The sequence below is a fragment of the Lathyrus oleraceus genome, chromosome 4 (genome assembly GCF_024323335.1).
Source record: "Lathyrus oleraceus cultivar Zhongwan6 chromosome 4, CAAS_Psat_ZW6_1.0, whole genome shotgun sequence".
Taxonomy (NCBI): Eukaryota; Viridiplantae; Streptophyta; class Magnoliopsida; order Fabales; family Fabaceae; genus Lathyrus; species Lathyrus oleraceus.
In genome coordinates, this window is record NC_066582.1 from 574,590 (window position 1) to 599,148 (window position 24,559).

The 24,559-nt window shown below is 39.3% G+C and overlaps 2 protein-coding genes across 2 annotated transcripts; one reads left to right on the forward strand and one right to left on the reverse strand.

Moving 5' to 3' along the window:
- Positions 1 to 342: 342 nt before the first annotated feature.
- On the forward strand, positions 343 to 3,958 carry LOC127138241 (uncharacterized). The gene is made up of 7 exons (XM_051064646.1): positions 343 to 1,170; positions 1,254 to 1,320; positions 1,530 to 1,580; positions 2,071 to 2,123; positions 2,231 to 2,441; positions 3,396 to 3,566; positions 3,714 to 3,958. The coding sequence occupies exons 1-7, from the start codon at positions 398 to 400 to the stop codon at positions 3,771 to 3,773; spliced, it is 1,386 nt and encodes a 461-aa protein (XP_050920603.1). The 5' UTR covers positions 343 to 397; the 3' UTR covers positions 3,774 to 3,958.
- A 218-nt stretch (positions 3,959 to 4,176) lies between these two features.
- On the reverse strand, positions 4,177 to 5,303 carry LOC127138242 (NADPH-dependent pterin aldehyde reductase). The gene is made up of 2 exons (XM_051064647.1): positions 4,533 to 5,303; positions 4,177 to 4,443 (listed from the first exon to the last, which is right to left on the reverse strand). Exons 1-2 carry the CDS (start codon positions 5,228 to 5,230, stop codon positions 4,374 to 4,376), a joined length of 768 nt encoding a protein of 255 aa, XP_050920604.1. The 5' UTR covers positions 5,231 to 5,303; the 3' UTR covers positions 4,177 to 4,373.
- Between the last annotated feature and the right edge of the window lie 19,256 nt (positions 5,304 to 24,559).

The following is a 24,559-nucleotide window of genomic DNA, read 5'->3' on the forward strand; positions in this document are numbered from 1 at the left end:
ATCGGTTCTCAATATTTAATTAGTATAATACTAAAAAATTGATCGAATTATAAGTTATCTTTCAATTAAATTCATTTTTGTTATTTATTTAAATACGATTTGTCTCAAGATATTTTACGTGACTGTGATGTGTGTCTGTGGTTGATTTTACAGTAGAAGAGTAAGTAATCTGTGTGATTTATGAAGTTATTTCTATTAAACTCTTTAATTAATGTTATTAAAAACTTATTGTTGTTGTTAAGCATGTAAATATGTGGTTGAATTTGATATCATAATTTTGTAGTGTTTTGTTCATTTTTCAAAATTAAAAATATGAAAGTAGGGTGTCCACAACCCAATCCAATCTATAAATAGATTTGCAACGTGGCATAGAAATGAGTGTCCCGGACAATTGGGGATGGCAGCAGCAGCAGCAACGGCAGTTGTAGGAGGAGTAAGGTGCTGCCCACCCAAATTCAAATCATCATCTTCTCACAAAACAACAATCAATGCTTCCTTCTTTTGGGAACCTAACCCCAAACGCAACACCTATTCATCATCATCATCACACCACCAACAATTCACTTTCCCTCTCACCACTCAATCATCATCATCATCCCCTCTCACCACCAACACCATTACTATCTCTTTTGTATCTTCAATCTCACAAATCTCATCCACTCAATGGGACGCTTGTGCCCTCGACGCTACCGGCCACCACAACTACAATCCATTCCTCTCCCACGCTTTCCTATCCACCTTAGAACATTCCCATTCCGCCGTCAAAGAAAAAGGATGGACCCCACACCACATCATTGCTCAAGATCAATCCAATCAAATCCTCGCCGTTGTTCCTCTTTATCTCAAAACTCATTCCTATGGTGAATTCGTTTTCGATCATTCTTGGGCTAATGCTTATTACAATTATGGTTCCTCTTATTACCCTAAGTTACAATCGTGCGTTCCTTTTACTCCAGTCACTGGTCCAAGGATCCTACTTCGTGATACTTCTATTAAGAATCATGTTTTTGATTTTATTCTATCTGCAATCAAGGATCTTACTGCCATGTCTCACCTTTCATCGTTTCATGTTACTTTTCCCTCTGAAAATGAGTGGCACAAGTTCACTCAGAAAGGCTTTCTCCCCAGGATTGGTATGCAGTATCACTGGACCAACCGCAACTACAAAAAGTAAGTCGCAAAACAATTCCTAGTACATTAGATGGTCACTTGCCTAGCAGTTTTTGTTTACTTGGGTTACTTCATGCTGACAGTTTTGATGAATTCTTGATGGACTTGAAGCATAATAAAAGAAAAAAGATACGTCAAGAGCGCAAGAAGGTTAGTAAAATTCATTTAAATTAATTAATATGTATCTATAGGTTTTTTCAGCTGGCAATAGGGTGACTTATAATCATAATGTAATACAAAAAGGCTTCTCATTTTCCAGTATTTTCACCATATGCAAATGATACTGGGTTTTCAGTGCTATGAGTGTAGGCAACTCGATAGTTTTAGACACGCAAATCAAATGATATATTTATCTGCAGGTTGCAGCGCAAAACTTGGTTATGAAACGGCTCCGGGGTTATGAAATTAAGGTATTTTGGATTATGTTTACCTGCGTAGTCTGTGCTTTGTGCAAATTGATATTTGACTATATAAATTGTGCTTTTATGTCTATTAGGCATGAGTAAGCTTCTGTTGAACTGGCTGATGCCAATTTACCATGTCTTCTGGCAGTCTTATTGTAGGATGGGAAATTTGTATGAAACATCAAATAATTAGTGGCAAATTACCAAAGTTTCTCTATATAATAACTATCTTCTTGATTTTTACCCAACTGACAACATTTCTTAGTCCTTTAAAACTCTACTATGAATTATTTTATTGCTAAAACTTTAGGGCATGTTTGGTTTGTGAAAACGACTTTTGATTTCATTTCTTGTTTTTACTTCTAATTATAAAAATACTATATTGTTTTCACTTTGTTTCCTATTTTTAGAGATATGCATAGCAAATGATGAAAAAAAAAACCAAAGAGGCCCTTAGGTTTCGATGTTTTCTAATTACTTACATTTGTATTGAAAGGCAAAGCACTGGGATTCCTTCTACACCTTTTACAGGAACACAACTGATAACAAGTATGTTATGCTAACTGAAAATCACTATATTGTGATATGAAATTTATTTGATGATATGGGAAGGGTCGCGGTATTAATATATAGTATGGTTTCTGGTATATTGACAGATGGGGTACCCCTTTCCTGACAAGGGAATTCTTTCACGAGATGGGATCAAAAATGGGAGATCAGGTACTACTTATTGTTGCTGAAGATGGGGGTGAACTAGTTGGGGGTGCCCTAAACCTTATCGGAGGAGATACTTTGTTTGGGCGTCTATGGGGGTGTCAGCCGGAAACTTACTATCCATTTTTGCATTTTGAAGCCTGCTATTATCAGGTTCACACTTCCTGTTATCTTTCCCCTCATGTATTGTTGTACGATTATTTACATTTTTGCTAGATTTGGGTTTTATGGCTGGAGAATAGTGGTATTCTCATCTAAATTATTTATGAAATGGACTTTTCCTTCCGGCCAGGGACGGAGCTACACTAAGGGTTGTGTAGGCTCAAACCCCCACTTGGTTTTCAAGCAAAAAGATACTATATATACACCATAGTAAATGACTAAAGAGAAAATGAACTTTTGATATATAGAAAAGTCTATTAATTGAGTTTGGTAATTTTTATTTGCAATATATAATACACATAATCTTAATCTATATATATATATATATATATATATATATATATATATATATATATATATATATATATATTGCCCCCACTTATAAAATATTCTGGCTCCGTCCCTGCTTCCGGCTTAGTTGTGGGTGTCAGCTTATAGGAAGTGTTTGGCACATGGACATATCAAAACAAAGCTGATATTTGTTCTATTATCTTTGGTTCCACTAGGAGGAACTAAAATCAACCAAATTTTTACCTTAAGTCCCATTTTGTTCTATTTTTAAGAGGAGATAACAGGAAACCAAAAAAACTTGTTTCTTTCCTTAAAAGTGTTTTACTATAAACCTAAACCCATGATTTCTGTCAAAGGCTTATTTAATCCTGCGTACTGATTTTGTCCAAAACAAATAGCAAAGCTCTTTTTAGTATATGTACCAAATACAAGACAGACCCATATGTTATACTTTATCTTATTTTATTGAACTTTGTCTACCAAACACTAGAACACAACTATAATGTCTAATTTTTAAGGTGGTGGAGGGTGCAACCCTGCAAGGACACACCTTGAATCTGCCTTTCTTTATCTTGTTAATACAATTTTATCCTAATAAAATAATATTAGTGAAACCACTAACTATTTTATTTACGTTTTGTTTTGACATGACAGGCAATTGAAGCAGCAATTGAACTGAATCTTAAAACAGTAGAAGCAGGAGCTCAGGGTGAACATAAGATTGAGCGTGGGTATCTTCCTGTGACAACATATAGCTGCCATTACCTTATTGATCAAGAATTTAGCAAAGCTATACAAGATTTTTTAGTTCGTGAAACTTCTCAGGTATGTAGTATGATGCACCAAAGATTCTACACTTGTTCAGTCTCCAATGATTTATATAATAAGGCATTTTGCTGTATTGTCTTATTATTATTATTATTATATTAATGTGATTATAAAGTAATTAATGGGTTATTGTTGCCTATGCAGGTGAAGATGGTTATGAAACTCTTGCATGATTCTGGTCCTTTCAAGGAAGGTGTCTTTTAGAAAATATTCATCGGCATTGATAACTACATTTGTAAATACACATTTGGTTAATTTTGTTAGAAATGTATGTACAGTTGAATCATTGGCCATTAATTAATATTCGATGTCTTAGGAATGTATGTACAGTTGAATCAGCTGCCATTCATTTATGTTTAAATAATTTGGATATGAATTTCATGCTGTAATGCAGAGGTTGACTTATTGCGTGAGATCAAATTTAATAATTGAACCGTGTGACTTCAAATCAACAGCTGAAATCTTTTATTACCTAAATAATATATAGCAGAGAATCCGAATCTTTATTCTAATAATTTGGTGATAGACGATTGTTTCTATTTTTAATTGAGCAGGGACCAACCAGAAATTGAATTATATTTTTAATTGAGCAGGGACCAACCAGAAATTGAACATAAGTATAAGTAAAAATAGAAAATCGAAACTACGCCGAATCTTACAATGTCAATGATAGATTGATAGTAGTTTGAATTATACAGTCATATCATATGATTCTGAACTTGATGATTGGCCTCATTTGTTCTGTCTCTATGTTACAAAAAAAACAAAATATATTGCAAATGAAGTTGATATACATTCATTCATTCAAACGGAGAGAGAAGCCCCATTGTCCGCAGGAGTAAGATTGAGTATCATGGTGGCTGCCTTCAAAGCCCTGATTCATTCATTCATTTTGAACTCATTATTATTAGTTAACAAGTTGAAGAAAGAAAAAAAAAAAACTAGAATGAATGAATAACTAACCATAACTCTGGAGATTGATACATAGATGCAGAAACACCAAAGCAAGAAGCAAGCATTTCAGTGTTAATCACTCCCGGATTAAGCGCCACGACTGCCATTCCTTGAGACAACTCTTTCGCCACCGACCTCGTCAGTCCTTCGATCGCCCATTTAGATGCACAGTAAGGTGCTACAAGTGCCGCACCTGATCTCCCCCAACCAGAAGACATATTCACTATTATCCCTTCCCCTTCATTCTTCCTCAACATCAAAGGGATAAAATGCCTCAACACATTCGCACTGCCTTTCAGATTCGTATCCATTACAAGATCGAATTCTTCCGCCGGAACCTCCCACATCTTGTTGTTCTTATTGATCGTTCCTGCGCTGTTCACTATGATATCCGGCGGACCGCCCTTTTTCTCCATTACAATTCTTGCCATCTCTGCAACACTGTTGTTGCAACTCACGTCGGTGTTCAGGAAGAGATGATGATTGCTGTTGGTGGTAAGTAGAGATTGAAGAGAATCCAGCTTTTCCTGAGTTCGGGAACAGCCGATAATCGTGTGGCCGCGATTCGCCAATTCGATCGCAAGAGCCCTACCGATGCCTTTGCTAACACCGGTTATCAGCACGGTTCGATTTCCACCGCTCCGCCCAATTCCGATTCCCATACCGATTCCTTTCACGGCGCCTCTTCCACTCCCACTACCACCCATTCTTGTTTTTCAATTACACAGCTCAAAAGCCCCTCTTTCTTATAAACCCTTCGCTTTTCTTCTCCGTTTTTGTTTTACTCTTAGTGTTTTTTAATTTTACTTATAAAAAAATCATACAATCAAATTTTTTAAATTTAAATTTTTTATTTTTAATTAATTTTGGGGTGAACAAAGCTCTACATATATATTACAAATAAAATATACTTTTTAACATGATGTTTTTTTAATATTCATGAATATCTAGAAATGTTTGTGGATGTATCAAAAACTCATTAAGTATTCATTTCTAAATATCTACACGGATATAAGACAAACATAAATATCATTTTTATATAATTGGTGATAATAGATTTTGTCTAGTTTACAATGTGTGCATCTTGTTAAATCTCTCCGGTATCTTATTCCTTTTAATTTTATTTATAAATAAAAGTTTTTAATTATTCTTTTTCTTCTTAAATGTAAATTAATGTCAACAAATCTAATTGCATTTAATATCTTTATCCTAAAATTATTTATGCATTAATTATTTTATGTTATTATGGATGATAATTTAAGTAATGGTATGTTAGTAATTGTGTTAATGTCTTTTATATGAAATCAAAAAAATTAAATGCACTTAACTATCATTTTTAATAATCATAGAAATTAGCTTTGTATTATCCAAAAAGTACATGGTGTGTGTGTTCCCCCAGCAAGGGCAGGGAGACTCTAATGCCGTAGTAGGTATATTACATGAATGGAGTGAAGGATAGCTCACGGTGGCGAGTAGTCTTGAACGACGATTTTTGAGATTGTTTAAGAGATCAACTCATATGAGGTGAGAGACCCTGTTGGTGGCTGACACTTCTAGGTTGCAGGCATGCAGTTAAATTATCGGTGTTAGGGCTACTAGGATTGAAGTCTTCTCTGAGTAGTATTATATGAATATGACTTGATTCCTTTTCCCTTCGAGGGGCAATCTATTTATAGGGATTCTCTAGGGTTAGGGTTTATGGGTTCCTCGACGTGGTATCGTTCGTTTCCCCTTTTTTATGGTGGTTGTTGATCAACTATATCTCCGAAGTCAACAATGACTTTTTCTTACTTAACGTATATGTTGAACGGACCGCGTGGGCGGCTCTACTGGACTGCGTCCAGGCGACTCATTTGTTAGGCGATAAGCACCTTGATATATGACTTTGCCAATAGAACAATATATAGTCCCTCATGCACGAGGGATTCCCCCGTTAAAGGGCAAAGTGTTTTGAAACCAGTATTCTTCTCTAAGGCGCCCCTCGTCCTACTGGCGGTTCTTCTGACACGAGTGTTTTGAACCATTATATATCTCTGAATATCTTTTCTCTCTTCTCTTATATCCTTATTTTTTCAGAATTTATTAATATTTTTATTGCATTAGTGCATTATATCATCGTTTGTATATCATTTAGGTTAAAATGTGCTTATAAAGATTTAATGTGTATGTTTAGGTATGTGATGCATCAATCTTAGTGGATCATCATAAGTTCAATAATGTCTTGAATGAACATCTATGTAAAGTGTTTTTAAATCGCCCTGTTTAAAGCTACGTTGGTTACCTTATATTTGACTTGCATCATAAGTAGTTAAGTCCTTAGTGGTATCTTGTAATAATTAAGTTGATTCAATTTATTGAGATGCTTATAAGCTTTCTTAGTATTGTGTTTTGCTTCCACGCATCTTAAAATCTATGATTTCTTTTATGGGGTTTAAAATGTTTTTGATATTGTCTTTTGGGGGATAAGTTTATTCAATCCCCCTTCTATACCTATTCGTGTCCATATTCTCACCCAATATTATGACCAAGGCAAAGATATTATTCGAAATCCCTCATATCTTCTCGTTGTCGTAGAATCTAAAGATTTGCCTCTCTTGCCCCCTTGGTTGAAGTTGTTTCGTCCTTCTTGCTGATGACCATCAACTTGATAATCTTCCTCTTCATCGTGCCCCTTAATGAGTTTATTGCCCTTTAGGCACCATTAGTGGTGGAAGCGATGTAATGGTATTTCTATTGGTGTAAGCCCTAGAGGTAAATACTTTTAGTACTAGTATCGAATTATATATTAATAATAAAAGATTTTTTCTTTATTATGTTTGTTTAATAAAGTCCCTAGAATAGTTAGCCTGTTTAATGTATCAAGTGTGACTTAATCATGAGATCCCATTAAACATAAGGATATTGTTCTTAAAGTATTGTTAGATGCCCAAAAGTGCTTATTTGAGCTATCATATGTGGGCATCTTTCACTCTTTTTCCTTGCTAAAATTGTCAAAACCACATTTGTTTTACATGGAATGCATTACATTGATAAACAAGCTTGGTGCCTTTGATTTGTGTGTTATTGTGCAGGAAAGACATGAACTAATTGAAAATGAAGACACAAGAAAATTGGCAAAGGAACCAAAGAATACAAGCATTTCATCAGCCTGCTCGCTAGGCGAGGCTGTGGCGAAGCATTGGTTCGCTAGGCGAGTTCCAGGCGAAAAGCTCCAGTAAATTGTCAAATTAATTCGCTAGGCGAGCTGAAGGCGAAGGTGGTAGCGAGTTCGTTCTGTTTTGGTGAAAAACGCAGCCAGCACTCACTCGCTAGGCGAAGCTCTAGCGAGTCCCCAGCGAGCATTCCAGTAGCAAAACCTCTCAACCTCGCTGGGGCGAAGGTTGAAGCGTGTCCTTCGCTAGGCGAAGGTATGTTCGCTAGGCGAACATGACAGTTCAGCAGGCCCTGTTTTCTCTGGGCGCAGGGGCCTTATGTGCCCATTTTAGACCCTCGCTAGGCGAGCCATTCTGCTCGCCTAGCGAACATGACAGCCCAGCAGTGGTCTATAAGTAGCAGGTGCCACTTTTGAGCACCATACCTCATTTTTACCAACTTTTTCCACTTTTGTACTTTGAAGAGATATTTTACAACATTGTTCTAGGGGATCTTTTATGCCCTAATTTTCATTTCTTTTCATCTAGCAACCATCTTCCACAAAAAGAAGGTGGATTCCCATCCAACTTCGATTATCCGACTTGGATGTTGATCAACCTTCTTTCCTTACTTGCCGACCAAGCTACCATGAAAATGAGTAGCTAAGTCATCCATTTGTCAAGGTTAGATGTAGGTGATTACTAGCTTTGTGTGTAAATGTAAGGATCCTCATATGTAAACTCTTTAATGGTAAATATATGATGAAAACTTTGTTTCTATTTAAAAACTCTTTGTGTTGGTTTATGATCGAGAGATGTTTACCGACTCTTGACCTAGGTTTTCATCCAAACTTGTTTGTTAGCTAGAGATAGTAATGAATGATTTTGTTCACCATAAGGTTGAACCAAAAAGTTGTCATTTTGATAGATTGTGTTCGAGAGAAACAATGGATCAAAATGGCAAAACTCACAATGTGTGTTCGAGAGAAACATATTGAGAGGACTTTGTGAAATTATTTATCATCTAAAGGAGTTTATAAGATTGTTGACCGAGCAAATACATGCAAAGTGATCATTGAAACCTAAACCTAACTTTGACAATATTTCTCATTTAATCAAACCATAACTTTTACCGCAATTTATTACTTTTTATGCAAGATAACTTGATTTAAACCAAAACCCTATTATTACATTGAGCTACGATTAATACAACCATCGAACGGCGGTGATATCTTACAATCCCTGTGGATACGATAACAAAAACCCGACACGAAATATACATTTCAACAAAATGGCGCCGTTGCCGGGGATTGTAAATTGATATTGCGAGCATCGCAATGGTTGTTTAAGTTTTAGCTTGTGAATTTTTGACTTGTGCTTGTAATTTGTTTGGTTTAGTGTGCAACTTGTAACACCCCGATAATAATATGATAATTATTTAAATTAAGTTAATAATATATTTATTAATTTAATTAGATAATTGGATTATTATTATTATTATTTTTGGAATTATTGAATTATTATTATTATTGGGATAATAATATAAATTGGAAAATATATAAGTGTGAAATAAGGAAGAAGAATCCCATTTGGTAAAAAGAGTTTTACGTGAAACAGAGAAGCGGCTGAAAAGTGGAAAGTGGAGAAAAGGGCAAAGAGGAAGAGCAAGGGCAAAGGTTGGAGAAGAGAAAAGCTTGGAGCTCAAAGATTTGCCGGATTAATCAGGTAAGGGGGGTTTATCATCGTTTAATGGGTATTATGGGTTAGCATGTAATGGGTAGTGATAAACCGTTGAATTGACCCTAATTGGGATTGTGAATGCTGAAAATTATGTTGGATAAGCTGTGTTAAAACTGAAATTGAACCTGTATTTGAGTGCGTTGTAAATTTCCGAACGTATAGCTTTTTACGGAATTGGAATCGGAGGTCCGGAAGTCCTCCAACGGCGGAAATTGCGGAGAATTCTGCATTCTGCTTTGTGTTAGCGCAGGAACAGCTTTCTGTCTTGCGTTAACCGGTTAACCCAGGGTGTTAACCGGTTAACACTGTTATGTATTTTGAATAATTGCTGTTTTGTCTGCGTTAACCGGTTAACCCAGGGTGTTAACCGGTTAACACTGTTGTGTTTTCTGAGATATTGCTGTTCTGTCTGCGTTAACCGGTTAACCCAGGGCGTTAACCGGTTAACACTGTTAAGTTCTGGGCAGGAAGTGTGTTTGTGCTGCGTTAACCGGTTAACCCAGGGCGTTAACCGGTTAACACTGTTGCAGTGTGGAAAAATTGTTAATTTAAATGTTGTGTGCCTAATTGGTGGTTGCCTATATCAGTGTGTGATATGGTAGGGATTATTTCCCGCTGTTTTGAGCAGTATAGGTATTAGTAGAGTGTGCTAATACTGTGTTCAATTATTTGAGATGATATGATGTTTTGACAAATGTGTTGATGATGTATGATGATATGCATAATGTTGTGAATGTATATATATGCATGTATTTGTGAATGGACTGTTGTATGGCTTAGAGTGTGAGCATATGTCCATTGTGGATTGTTGTTGATGTTGCATTGCTAGATGATTAGCGTGCATAGCATAGCCCTTGGGGTTGTAGCTAATTCCCATAGTGAGGAATTAGTGAGTGAATCATTGTGGATTTGTTGTTGATGTTTGCATGCTAGGTGATTAGTGTGCATAGTATAGCCTTTGGGGCTGTAGCTAATTCCCATAGTGAGGAATTAGTGAGTGAGTCACTAGGTCTCAAATGAGTGGGACTAGTGAGCTTAGTAGCCGTATCTGGATTGATCGGTGAGCTTGAACTATATGTTCAAGAATAGTCGGTACCGCATGTGTGGAGTCTCATTGCATAATGTATGTATGGCGTATAATATGAATGGATGTATTCCAATATTATACGTGTGTTGTGTTGGCATTGAGTATGAGTATGAATTGTGTTGATGTTGAGTATGATTGAGTTGATATTGCCGTTGCTGAATGTGTAATCTGATTTGGGTGATTAATGTGTTATTTACTTAACATTACATGAGATTTTATAATGCTTATTATATCGATTGAGGAACTCACCCTTACAACTCTTTTTCAGGTAACGAGCGATGAGTTGAGTAGAAGCTAATGCTTGGAGTCTAGTGTAGTCTCCTTAGTGGGTCATGCTCTGATAGATGTAACATCGGGATGGGATGTTTTGAATGTTTTATTGATTGGTTGTGAACCATTTTACATGTAATATGTTACATGTTTTGAATGATCGATTTGATCTCTATCCGCTGCGTTTTATGCAAATGTTTATGTTTTGAATTAATAAAAGAGCATGACCGTTATATTGTTGAATGGTGTGGAATATTGTGTGACACCCTTAAATGGCATATTTACTCTGATTTATATATGTTGTTTTATTTAAATATTTGGGGTATTTTAGAAGGGTGTTACATTAGTGGTATCAGAGCATAGTCGGTCGAGTCGAGTCGTAATTATTCTGTTTCCCCTGTACGGGATAGGTGTTGTGTAACCCTATCAGTACTTATTGTTTTAGCTTGTTGGGTTTTCAGAATAGAGATGGCTGGAAGAGGTAGAGATGATGCTGCGATTGTTGAGGCTCTGGGTATGCTAGCTGGAGTACTTGGAGGGAATCCGAATGTTGTGGGAATGGGAGCTGCTCGTCAACTGAGTGAGTTCCAGAAGAACAATCCTCCAATGTTCAAGGGAGCATACGATCCAGATGGTGCTCAGAAGTGGTTGAAGGAGATCGAGAGGATCTTCCGAGTAACTGAGTGTGCCGATAACCAGAAGGTCAGGTTCGGTACGCATATGCTGTCAGAGGAAGCTGATGATTGGTGGGTTGCTACCCGCACGGAGTTGGAAGCTGCTGGGAATGCTGAGATCACTTGGGTTGTGTTCAGAGAGAGATTCCTGAGGAAGTATTTTCCAGAGGATGTCAGAGGAAAGAAAGAGATAGAGTTCTTGGAATTGAAGCAGGGTAACAGGTCTGTTACTGAGTATGCTGCTAAGTTCACAGAGCTGTCGAAGTATTACACTCCCTATGATGAGGCTACTGGGGAATTTTCAAAATGTGTGAAGTTTGAGAACGGGTTACGTCCCGAGATCAAGCAGGCTATTGGGTATCAGCGGATTAGAGTGTTTTCTGATCTGGTTGACTGTTGCAGGATTTTTGAACAGGATTCCAAAGCCAGAGCAGAGAGCTATCAGCAAAGGGTTGATAGGAAAGGCAAGAATCAGAATGATCGTGGAAAACCGTATGCAGCTGGCAAAGGTTTTCAGAAGCAGAGTGGGATGAAGAGGCCTAGTGGGGGAGACTCTAGCGCCCCTGCTAAGTGTTATAGATGTGGTCGGGCTGGACATCGTGTCCATGAGTGTACCAGTGCTGAGATGAAGTGTTTCAAGTGTGGTAAGGGTGGTCATTTGGCTGCAGAGTGCCGGTTGAAGACTCTGACTTGCTTCAACTGTGGAGAGGTGGGTCATATCAGTCCACAGTGTCCTAAGCCGAAGAAAGAGAATCAGTCAGGAGGCAAGGTCTTTGCTTTATCGGGTTCTGAGACTTCTGCAGATGATCGTTTGATCCGAGGTACGTGTTATATTAATGGCTTTCCTCTTGTAGCTATTATTGACACCGGTGCTACTCATTCCTTTATATCTTTGGATTGTGCTGTGAAACTTAAGTTAGAGATATCTGAGATGCAGGGTAGTATGGTGATTGATACTCCTGCAAAGGGTTCAGTGACTACTACTTCAGTTTGTTTGAATTGTCCTTTGAGTATTTTTGGTAGAGACTTTGGGATGGACCTTGTGTGTCTTCCACTAGTGCAGATTGATGTTATTCTGGGTATGAACTGGTTGGTGTTTAACCGAGTCTATATCAATTGTTTTGATAAGACCGTGATTTTTCCTGAGATTGAGGAAGGAAAGAGTTTGTTTCTATCAGCAAGGCAGGTGAATGAGGCAGTAGCAGATGGGGCAGAGTTGTTTATGCTGTTAGCAACTTTGGAGGCTAAAGATAAACTGGTGATTTGCGATCTAGCCGTGGTGTGTGATTTTCCTGATGTGTTTCCGGAAGAGGTGAATGAATTACCGCCAGAGCGTGAAGTTGAGTTCTCGATTGATTTGGTACCTGGTACTAGGCCGATATCGATGGCTCCGTACCGTATGTCTGCTGTTGAGTTAACTGAATTGAAGAGTCAGCTGGAAGATCTGTTGGATAAGAAATTTATTCGTCCGAGTGTGTCACCGTGGGGTGCACCAGTGTTATTGGTTAAGAAGAAAGAGGGTACTATGAGGTTGTGTGTGGACTACAGGCAACTGAATAAAGTGACGATCAAGAATCGGTATCCGTTACCGAGGATTGACGATTTGATGGATCAGTTGGTTGGTGCGAGTGTGTTCAGCAAAATAGATTTGAGATCTGGGTATCATCAGATACGTGTGAAAACTGAGGATATTCAGAAGACTGCTTTCAGAACAAGGTATGGACATTATGAGTATTCCGTAATGCCTTTTGGTGTGACTAATGCGCCTGGAGTATTCATGGAGTATATGAATAGGATTTTCCATCCGTACCTAGATCAGTTTGTTGTGGTGTTTATTGATGACATTTTGGTGTATTCGAAATCTGAAGAAGAGCATGCTGAGCATTTGAGAGTGGTTTTAGAAGTTCTCCGAGAAAAGAAGTTATTTGCTAAACTGTCTAAGTGTGAATTTTGGTTAGAAGAAGTTAGTTTTCTTGGTCATGTGATTTCAAGAGGTGGTGTTGCTGTTGATCCTTCTAAGATAGAAGCGGTGTCTAAGTGGGAAGCTCCGAAGTCTGTTGCTGAGATTCGAAGTTTCCTTGGATTGGCTGGTTATTATAGGAAGTTCATTGAGGGATTTTCTAAGTTGGCGTTACCGTTGACGATGTTGACCAGAAAGGGGCAAGCGTTTGTTTGGGACTCAAAATGTGAAGAAGGTTTCCAAGAGTTAAAGAGAAGGTTAACTACTGCTCCTATTCTGATATTACCGAGTCCGTCGGAACCATTTGAGGTTTACTGTGATGCTTCGTTGTTGGGTTTGGGTGGTGTTTTGATGCAGAATAAGCAGGTTGTAGCTTATGCTTCGAGACAACTGAAGGTTCATGAGAGGAACTATCTGACGCACGATTTAGAGTTGGCAGCTGTGGTATTTGTTTTGAAGTTGTGGAGGCATTATTTGTACGGGTCAAGATTTGAGGTTTTCAGTGACCATAAAAGTTTAAAGTATTTGTTTGATCAGAAAGAGCTGAATATGAGACAGAGGAGATGGTTAGAGTTTCTGAAGGATTATGACTTTGGTTTGAATTACCATCCGGGTAAAGCAAACGTAGTGGCTGATGCATTGAGTCGGAAACCATTGCACATGTCTATGTTAATGGTTAAGGAATTGGATTTAATTGAGCAGTTTATAGACTTGAGTTTGGTGTGTGAGAGTACTCACAATAGTGTTAAATTGGGAATGTTGAAGTTGACGAGTGGTATTCTGGATGAGATTAGAGAGGGTCAGAAATCCGATGTGCTTTTGGTTGATAAGTTGACCCTAGTGAATCAAGGTCAAGGTGGTGAATTCAGAGTTGATGAAAATGGTGTTTTGAAATTTGGTAATCGGGTGTGTATTCCGGATGTTGCCGAACTTAAGAAGAGTATTCTTGAGGAAGGACACCGTAGCGGCCTGAGTATTCATCCTGGAGCTACGAAGATGTATCATGATTTGAAAAAGTTATTTTGGTGGCCGGGAATGAAAAGAGAAATTGCGAGTTTTGTTTATTCCTGCTTGACTTGTCAGAAGTCAAAGATTGAGCATCAGAAGCCGTCTGGGCTAATGCAACCGTTGGCTATTCCAGAGTGGAAGTGGGATAGTATCAGTATGGATTTTGTTTCTGGTTTACCGAGGACGATTAAGAATTTTGAAGCTATTTGGGTAATTGTCGACAGATTGACGAAATCGGCTCATTTCATTCCGATCAGAATGGATTATCCGTTAGAGAGATTAGCCGAGTTGTATATTGAGAAGATTGTAAGTTTGCATGGTATTCCGTCGAGTATTGTTTCGGACAGAGATCCTAGATTTACATCGAAATTCTGGGAAGGTTTGCAGAAGGCTTTGGGAACTAAGCTGAGATTGAGTTCTGCATATCATCCGCAGACTGATGGTCAGACTGAGAGGACGATTCAGTCACTAGAAGATCTTTTGAGGGCTTGTGTTTTGGAAAAGGGAGGTGCTTGGGATAGTTATTTACCTTTGATTGAGTTTACCTACAACAATAGTTTTCATTCGAGCATTGGTATGGCACCGTTTGAAGCTTTGATATGATGCTTTGTATGGCACCCCGATAATAATATGATAATTATTTAAATTAAGTTAATAATATATTTATTAATTTAATTAGATAATTGGATTATTATTATTATTATTTTTGGAATTATTGAATTATTATTATTATTGGGATAATAATATAAATTGGAAAATATATAAGTGTGAAATAAGGAAGAAGAATCCCATTTGGTAAAAAGAGTTTTACGTGAAACAGAGAAGCGGCTGAAAAGTGGAAAGTGGAGAAAAGGGCAAAGAGGAAGAGCAAGGGCAAAGGTTGGAGAAGAGAAAAGCTTGGAGCTCAAAGATTTGCCGGATTAATCAGGTAAGGGGGGTTTATCATCGTTTAATGGGTATTATGGGTTAGCATGTAATGGGTAGTGATAAACCGTTGAATTGACCCTAATTGGGATTGTGAATGCTGAAAATTATGTTGGATAAGCTGTGTTAAAACTGAAATTGAACCTGTATTTGAGTGCGTTGTAAATTTCCGAACGTATAGCTTTTTACGGAATTGGAATCGGAGGTCCGGAAGTCCTCCAACGGCGGAAATTGCGGAGAATTCTGCATTCTGCTTTGTGTTAGCGCAGGAACAGCTTTCTGTCTTGCGTTAACCGGTTAACCCAGGGTGTTAACCGGTTAACACTGTTATGTATTTTGAATAATTGCTGTTTTGTCTGCGTTAACCGTTAACCCAGGGTGTTAACCGGTTAACACTGTTGTGTTTTCTGAGATATTGCTGTTCTGTCTGCGTTAACCGGTTAACCCAGGGCGTTAACCGGTTAACACTGTTAAGTTCTGGGCAGGAAGTGTGTTTGTGTTGCGTTAACCGGTTAACCCAGGGCGTTAACCGGTTAACACTGTTGCAGTGTGGAAAAATTGTTAATTTAAATGTTGTGTGCCTAATTGGTGGTTGCCTATATCAGTGTGTGATATGGTAGGGATTATTTCCCGCTGTTTTGAGCAGTATAGGTATTAGTAGAGTGTGCTAATACTGTGTTCAATTATTTGAGATGATATGATGTTTTGACAAATGTGTTGATGATGTATGATGATATGCATAATGTTGTGAATGTATATATATGCATGTATTTGTGAATGGACTGTTGTATGGCTTAGAGTGTGAGCATATGTCCATTGTGGATTGTTGTTGATGTTGCATTGCTAGATGATTAGCGTGCATAGCATAGCCCTTGGGGTTGTAGCTAATTCCCATAGTGAGGAATTAGTGAGTGAATCATTGTGGATTTGTTGTTGATGTTTGCATGCTAGGTGATTAGTGTGCATAGTATAGCCTTTGGGGCTGTAGCTAATTCCCATAGTGAGGAATTAGTGAGTGAGTCACTAGGTCTCAAATGAGTGGGACTAGTGAGCTTAGTAGCCGTATCTGGATTGATCGGTGAGCTTGAACTATATGTTCAAGAATAGTCGGTACCGCATGTGTGGAGTCTCATTGCATAATGTATGTATGGCGTATAATATGAATGGATGTATTCCAATATTATACGTGTGTTGTGTTGGCATTGAGTATGAGTATGAATTGTGTTGATGTTGAGTATGATTGAGTTGATTTTGCCGTTGCTGAATGTGTAATCTGATTTGGGTGATTAATGTGTTATTTACTTAACATTACATGAGATTTTATAATGCTTATTATATCGATTGAGGAACTCACCCTTACAACTCTTTTTCAGGTAACGAGCGATGAGTTGAGTAGAAGCTAATGCTTGGAGTCTAGTGTAGTCTCCTTAGTGGGTCATGCTCTGATAGATGTAACATCTGATAGTGTAGTCTCCTTACGTTTTATGCGAGGGCAAATCCCTGTGGACGAACTTCTTTTTGATCCTGAGATCGAGAGAACCGCAAGGAGGCTCAATAGCAAGACGAGACGTAGGAGGCAACAGGCTAGACAACGCCAAGAGCAAGGAGAAAGTTCTTCAACCACAAATCCACCACCATTCATACCAAACATGGAGCCACAACCACCACCACCTATTTCTACTCCATGCATCAATAGTCCAAGGAACACCGCTCAGTTTGCCAACCACACCGGAAGGCAAGCTGAGATGAAAACGGGAACTCTGAATTTATTATATGGGAGTCCATTCACCGGAATGGACCATGAAGACCCATTTGCTTTTCTCACAAAATTTTATGAGATAGCATTGGCTGCCGGAGTGGATCAGGCTCAGGAGCTTCCGTTGTTCAGACGATTATTTCCCCACGCTTTGCTCGGTAAAGCAAAGGATTGGTACCTAGATCAAACACCAGCCGTAATGACAGACTGGAACGTGTTAGAAGAGAAATTCATTGAAAGATTTTTCTCCCATAACCGATTCATGGAATCAAAGACGGCCATCTCGGTGTTTTCTCAAGGAACCAGTGAATCTTTAAATGAAGCGTGGGAGAGATTCAAGTCCATGCTTAGGAAATGTAAAGGGCATGGATTTGATGAATTGACTCAAATCCATATCTTCAGAAATGGACTTCAACCAAACTGCAAGACGTTGTTGGATGCCACCTCGGGTGGCTCGTTGATGTCAAAAAGTGCCGAAGAAGCCACAAACATTATCAATCGAATGGCTCTAAATGATCTTCAGAGTCAAAGTCGTGGAAATTCTTTGAAGAAGGCGGGAGTGCTTGAGTTAGGGACGAATGATGCCATCCTTGCCCAAAACAAGCTCATCTCACAACAAGTGGAACTCTTAACGCAACAAATCAAAGAGTTAAGAGAACCGTCAAAAGCTAAACAAATAGCTTGTTGTGAACTTTGTAAAGGTGAACATGACACCGGATTTTGTCCACCTCCCGGTTTTGACAAAGTAAACTACATGGCCAATCAACGGGACTATCAACCGAGACAACAACAACAACCTTATCAACCGCACCCTCAACAACAACAACAACAACAACAATACCAAGGGAACCAAGGGTTCCAACCTAGAAGCAACTATTATCATAACCAAGGTTATGGGGGTGGTTCTTCTAGCCGTCAAAACCCTCCCTAAAATCCGTATCAAACTCAACAACCGCCGGTCGTCAATTCTAAATTGGAAGAGACATTGACGCAATTCATGCAAATGTCAATGGCCAATCAAAAGAGCAATGACGCGGCTATAAAGAATCTCGAGACTCAAGTTGGGCAACTTGCCAAGCAACTCGCTGAACAACAAACCGGTCCTTCTTTTTCGGCTAATACGCAAACAAATCCTAAGGAGCATTGTAAGGCGATTATGACGAGAAGTGGGAGGGAGTTGGGTAGTGAGAATGAAAAAAGATTTGAGAGTGAACAAAGAGAGAAAGAGAAAGAAATTGAGGAGGAAATAGTGGAGGAAAATGTTGATGGTGAAGTAGGAGAGTGGCGTGATGAGGAAGTAGTTGAAAAGAATAAAAATAATGGTGAAGTTGAAAAAGAAAAAGGTGTGGAGATTGAGGAAAATAAAAGTGATGAGGTAATAAGGGAGGTAGTGAAAAAGCCTAGATGGAAGAGTGCTAGAATTGCAAAGGGAAAGGAGGTAGTGAGCGCTACTCCTATCCAAAACCTTCCTTATCCTCATACTCCTTCCAAAAGAGAGAATGAACGGCATTACGCCCGGTTCATGGATATTTTTAAACAGTTGCAAATCAACATTCCGTTTGCCGAAGCCTTGGAACAAATGCCCAAGTATGCCAAATTCATGAAGGACATACTAACCAAAAAGCGGAGGTATACGGAACCGGAGACCATCGTCCTTGATGCGAGCTGTAGTGCCATTATTCAAAGGACGCTTCCTAAGAAAGAGGTTGATCCGGGAAGAGTTACATTGCCGGTTAAAATTGGTGACGTTTATGTCGGGAAGGGACTTATTGACTTGGGGTCGAGCATTAATCTTATACCTTTGTCAATTATCAAGAGGCTTGGCAACATCGAGATTAAGTCCATCCGAATGACGTTGCAATTGGCGGATAAGTCGACGACCCATCCTCATGGCGTAGCCCAAGATGTTTTGGTGAAGGTCGACAAATTCTTTTTCCCGGTGGATTTTATTGTAATTGATATGGAGGAAGATGATGATGCTCCGCTCATCTTGGGCCGACCATTCATGAAGACCGCAAGAATGATGATAGATGTTGATGACGGTTTAATGAAGGTGCGAGTTCAAAATGAGGAAGTCACATTTGATCTATTTGAGGCGATGAAGCATTCCAAGGATAGAAATGATAGCTTTCGCATCGATGTGATCGAAGACGCTATTATGGAGGTTTCAAAGCATATTCATGAGATATCTCCTATGGAGTTAGCTCTTGACGACTCATTGGAGGTTTTCACTGTTGAAGAGGAGCTAGCTCTTGAGGAATGCTTAAAGGAACTTGATAGTTTGGAAGACCTACAACCGTGGGAAGTATAGGAAGAAAATTTGAAGAAGGAGGTAATTGACGAGAAAGCGCCAATTGAATTAAAAGAGTTACCTTCGACTTTGAAATATGTGTTTCTAGATGAGACCGAGGCAAAGCCGGTCATCATAAGCAACCTTTTGACAAAAGAAGAAGAAGCCCGTCTAATCATTGTGCTAAAAACCAATCAAGAAGCTATGGGTTGGACTCTTTCCGATCTAAAAGGAATTAGTCCATCCTATTGTATGCACAAGATTTTGATGGAGGAGGATTTCAAGCCGGTAGCTCAACCACAACGCCGCTTAAATCCTACCATGAAAGAGGTTGTTCGAAAGGAAGTTGTGAAGCTGTTGGATGCGGGGATGATTTACCCGATCTCGGATAGTCCGTGGGTTAGTCCTGTGCACGTTGTTCCGAAGAAGAGTGGAATCACCGTAATCCGAAATGACAAAGACGAATTGATCCCGACTAAAGTTGCCACGGGATGGAGAATGTGTATTGATTATCGGCGGTTGAATACCGCGACTCGAAAGGACCATTTTCCACTCCCATTTATGGATCAAATGCTCGAAAGACTATCGGGCCAACAATACTATTGTTTTTTGGACGGCTACTCCGGGTACAACCAAATTGCGGTTGACCCGGTTGATCATGAGAAGACGGCTTTCACGTGTCCGTTTGGAGTGTTCGCATACAGAAAAATGCCCTTTGGGCTGTGCAATGCACCGGCGACCTTCCAACGATGTGTCCAAGCCATTTTTGCCGATCTGATAGAGAAAACAATGGAAGTCTTCATGGATGACTTCTCGGTATTTGGTGGGACGTTTAGTCTATGCTTGGCAAATTTGAAGACGGTGTTGGAAAGGTGTGTGAAGACCAATTTGGTGCTGAATTGGGAAAAGTGTCACTTCATGGTGACCGAGGGGATCGTGCTAGGCCACAAAGTCTCTAGAAGGGGGCTTGAAGTGGATAGAGCTAAGGTTGAAGTAATTGAAAAATTACCCCCTCCGGTGAATGTGAAGGGCATCCGTAGCTTTTTGGGGCACGCGGGGTTCTACCGGCGCTTTATCAAGGACTTCTCAAAGGTGGCTAAGCCTTTGAGCAATTTACTCGCCAAGGACCAGGTATTTCTCTTCACCGAAGATTGTTTGCAAGCTTTTAAGGTTTTAAAAGAAAAATTGGTTACCGCTCCAATAATAGTCGCTCCCGATTGGAATAAAAATTTTGAACTAATGTGTGACGCGAGTGACTATGTTGTTGGAGCGGTACTTGGCCAAAGAAAAGACAAAACTTTCCATGCGATACATTATGCGAGTAAGGTTCTGAACGAGGCTCAAATAAATTATGCCACAACGGAAAAAGAACTACTTGCAATAGTGTATGCGCTAGAAAAGTTTAGGTCTTATCTTATAGGGTCTAAAGTCGTTGTGTATACCGACCACGCGGCGATTAAATATCTGCTAACCAAACCGGATTCGAAGCAAAGGCTCATCCGTTGGATCCTCTTGTTACAAGAATTCGATGTGGAAATCAAAGACAAGAAGGGGTCGGAAAACTTGGTAGCGGATCATTTATCCCGATTAGTGAACGTGGAGGTTACCGCATCTGAAAAAGAGATCCGGGAAGAATTTCCTGATGAAAAATTGTTTAAGGTTCAAGTTAGGCCGTGGTTTGCAGACTTTGCAAACCACAAGGCTAGTGGTTTTGTGCCTGCCGACCTAACTTCGAACCAAAAGAGGAAGTTCCTTTCGGATGCGAAGTATTATGTTTGGGATGACCCATACTTGTTTAAGTTGGGTAGCGATAACCTGTTAAGGAGATGCGTAACTGGTGATGAAGCCCAGAGCATCCTTTGGCATTGTCACAACTCGCCTTATGGCGGACATTATAATGGGGTTAGAACGGCCACTAAAATTCTTCAATCGGGATTTTATTGGCCAACTATTTTCAAAAACGCACATACCCATGCGCAAAGTTGTGACAGTTGCCAAAGAAGCGGTGGGATAGGTAAGAGAGATGAGATGCCTCTCCAAAATATCCAAGAAGTGGAAGTATTTGATTGTTGGGGCATAGATTTTGTAGAACCTTTCCCACCCTCTTATGGGAATGAGTACATGCTTGTTGCTGTCGATTATGTCTCTAAGTGGGTTGAGGCGATTGCCTCACCTCGGGCGGATGCCAAAACGGTGATAAATTTTTTGAAGAAAAACATATTCTCCCGTTTCGGAACCCCCCGAGTGTTGATAAGTGACGGAGGGTCACACTTTTGTAATGCACCTTTGGAAACTATTTTAAAACATTACGGTGTATCGCATAGGGTGACAACTCCGTATCACCCTCAGGCTAACGGGCAAGCTGAGGTCTCTAATCGAGAGATTAAGAGAATCCTCGAAAAAACCGTGTCTAATTCAAAAAAAGAGTGGTCCCAAAAATTGGACGAAGCATTATGGGCCTACCGTACGGCCTTTAAAGCTCCAATTGGCCTAACTCCCTTTCAATTGGTATTTGGTAAAACTTGCCATTTGCCGGTTGAATTGGAGCACAAGGCCTTGTGGGCCCTAAAGTTTTTAAATTTTGAAAATGAGTCGGCCGGTGAAAAAAGGAAAGTCCAACTACTTGAGTTGGAGGAGATGCGCAATGCCGCATACCACTCAAGTTGGTTGTACAAGGAAAAGGCTAAAAAGTATCATGACAAGAAGCTCCGTAACAAAGAATTTGTGCCCGGACAATTGGTCTTATTGTTTAACTCCCGGTTGAAATTGTTTCCCGGGAAGTTGAAATCAAAATGGTCCGGGCCATTTCGGGTGAAAGAAGTAAAGGAATATGGGGCTATTGTCATTGAAGACATAGAAAAGAAAGACAATTGGACAGTGAATGGCCAACGGTTGAAAATTTATCTCGGCGGTCATGTGGATCGTGAGAGTTGTGCTCTACCGCTCGATGCTCCTCTGTGAGCATCGCACCGTCGAGCTTAGCCGACGTTAAACAAGCGCTAGTTGGGAGGCACCCCAACATTGTAAGTATTTACTGTTTTATGTTTTATGTTGTATTGAGTACACTGTGCTAAACCCATGCTGGATGACTTGCAAGTGCTGCATTTGCCAATGCACTTGCTGTCACGCTCGCTAGCTGCTCGCTAGGCGAGGCAGCAGCGAGCGTTGCAGTACTGTTTACTATTTAAATCTCAGCAGGGCCATTTTGCCCCAAACCTTCAAAAAAATTTCTGAACGGCTCTGCTGAGGAATTTGTGCTAGGCTGCTCAAACTCTCTCATTTGCATCTTTATCACCAACACTTGCTCTTTTCGGGGGCTCGTGTTAATTGTCCCCTGGCTTTCCCGTGTTTGATCATGAGCTTATGCGTTCAGGCAAGGGTGAGACTTCCGTCTCGTGGGCAGGTAAGGATCCCGTCACATATCGATGATCGGTATGTGGCTAAATATTGTAGAGCTAAGACTACCGGTGGCAGTGCAGCCTCAGGAAGTACTCGGGCTTCTGATGGTCCTAGTGCTTCTACTCCTAGAGTGGATCCGTACCTGCGGGCTGTGTGTGACTACAGTTTTGAGTGGATGGCGGCATCCCAGAGAGCTATGATTGATATGCACGACTCGATGCAGCGTTTGCAGCTGCAAGGTAGTGGTGCTCATGCTTTGATGACACGGGAGCAGTTTCTGCTCAACGCCAACTGGCCCGTGGACACGCCAGTGTATAGTGAGGGGGTGGGCGCTGATGCTGATGATGATGATGATGTTGATGATGAGGCTACCGGTTCTGAGGCCGGTAGCGAGGAGGAGTCCTGAGCCCTTAGTGGGTTAAGTTTTTGTGTGTTTTCAGTTTTTATGTTATTTCTATTTGTATTTTCGGATTTTGTATTTTGACCATGGTGTTGTACTATTGGGGTGTTTTGTCCCCCATGAACAAATTTATATTTTCAGTTAATGTTATTTAGTTATGTTTTTAATTTTGTGTGTTTAATAAATTTTTGGTTGATTGAGTGGCAAACCCTTCTAGATTGGTTGCTCCTCAAGAAGTACCCAATGAAGGTGCATCCGAGCTTGGATGGCAATGATAAGAATAAACAAGTGAATGAAGCTAAGGTACATGGTTACCTTCGGCTAGAATTTTAGAATGCATTAGGAACTTTACTCTTTTTGGTAAATTGAATATTGTCTTTTTGCAACATAATTGAATGAATGCTTCATCTAGAACTTAAAACCACAAATTGTGAGGAAACCTCCATTGTTCACTTAAATGCTGGATTCTAATAAGTTTTGTTGATTCATGTGATTCATTCTTTGTCTTTTATTATTGTGAAATTGTGGAAGCAATTAGAAATGATCAAGGCACTTGTTTTCTTTCGAGCACAACTACATCCAAAAACAACTTACCTGTGAGCAGAGAGAGTATTTGTTAACCCCTTTGAGCCTAAACAGTTGAATCTCGGCTTGAAATAAAGCGAGATCTCAAAAATCTTTTTTTTACAACCCGGAAAATCTTGATTATTGTTCTTTTGCCGTAAAAAGTTAAGAGCATTCACTTAGGGTGTGGAAGAAATAAGTTGGGGAGAACGAAAAAGAATTGGTAAGTACCACAACTCTTGAAAAAGAAAAGAAAAACCGAGCAAGCATAGAAAAATATATGTATAGAAAATATAGAAAAGAAACATCTGTTTTGTATATTTGATGTGAAAGAAAAGAACAAAAATAAAAAAAAAATGAAAATGAATGCTTGCTTGAAAGAAAAATAGTGAAAAATAAAAATTGAGTTGTGGAATATGTGTTGTGAAGGTTTCAAATAAGAAACAAATGAAACAAAGTCGAGTAGTGTGAATAATACTGTGAATGTCTCTTTTGCATCGGCACTTTCGTTTCAATGGCCTTAGAAATGACCCTTGTTTGTCAACCTAACCAAGCTTCAACCGAAAAGCCCTTAGTGATCTTTATGCTTCCACAATACCATTTTTAATTGTTAGACATTGTATGAATCTATTTGATTTCTTCATTATTTGTTAGAGAGTGAGATTAGTCCCGCGGTTGCAAACGCGCAAAATCTTCATTCCTTATTCGAAGAGGAGAGATAGGATGATTCATTCAGAATAGTATTGTTGTAGATAGACAAATATTTTGCATTGCTATTTAAGTTTTAGTTCTTATGTATTATTTTATTCGAACCGTTGGGAACTTGTATTTGC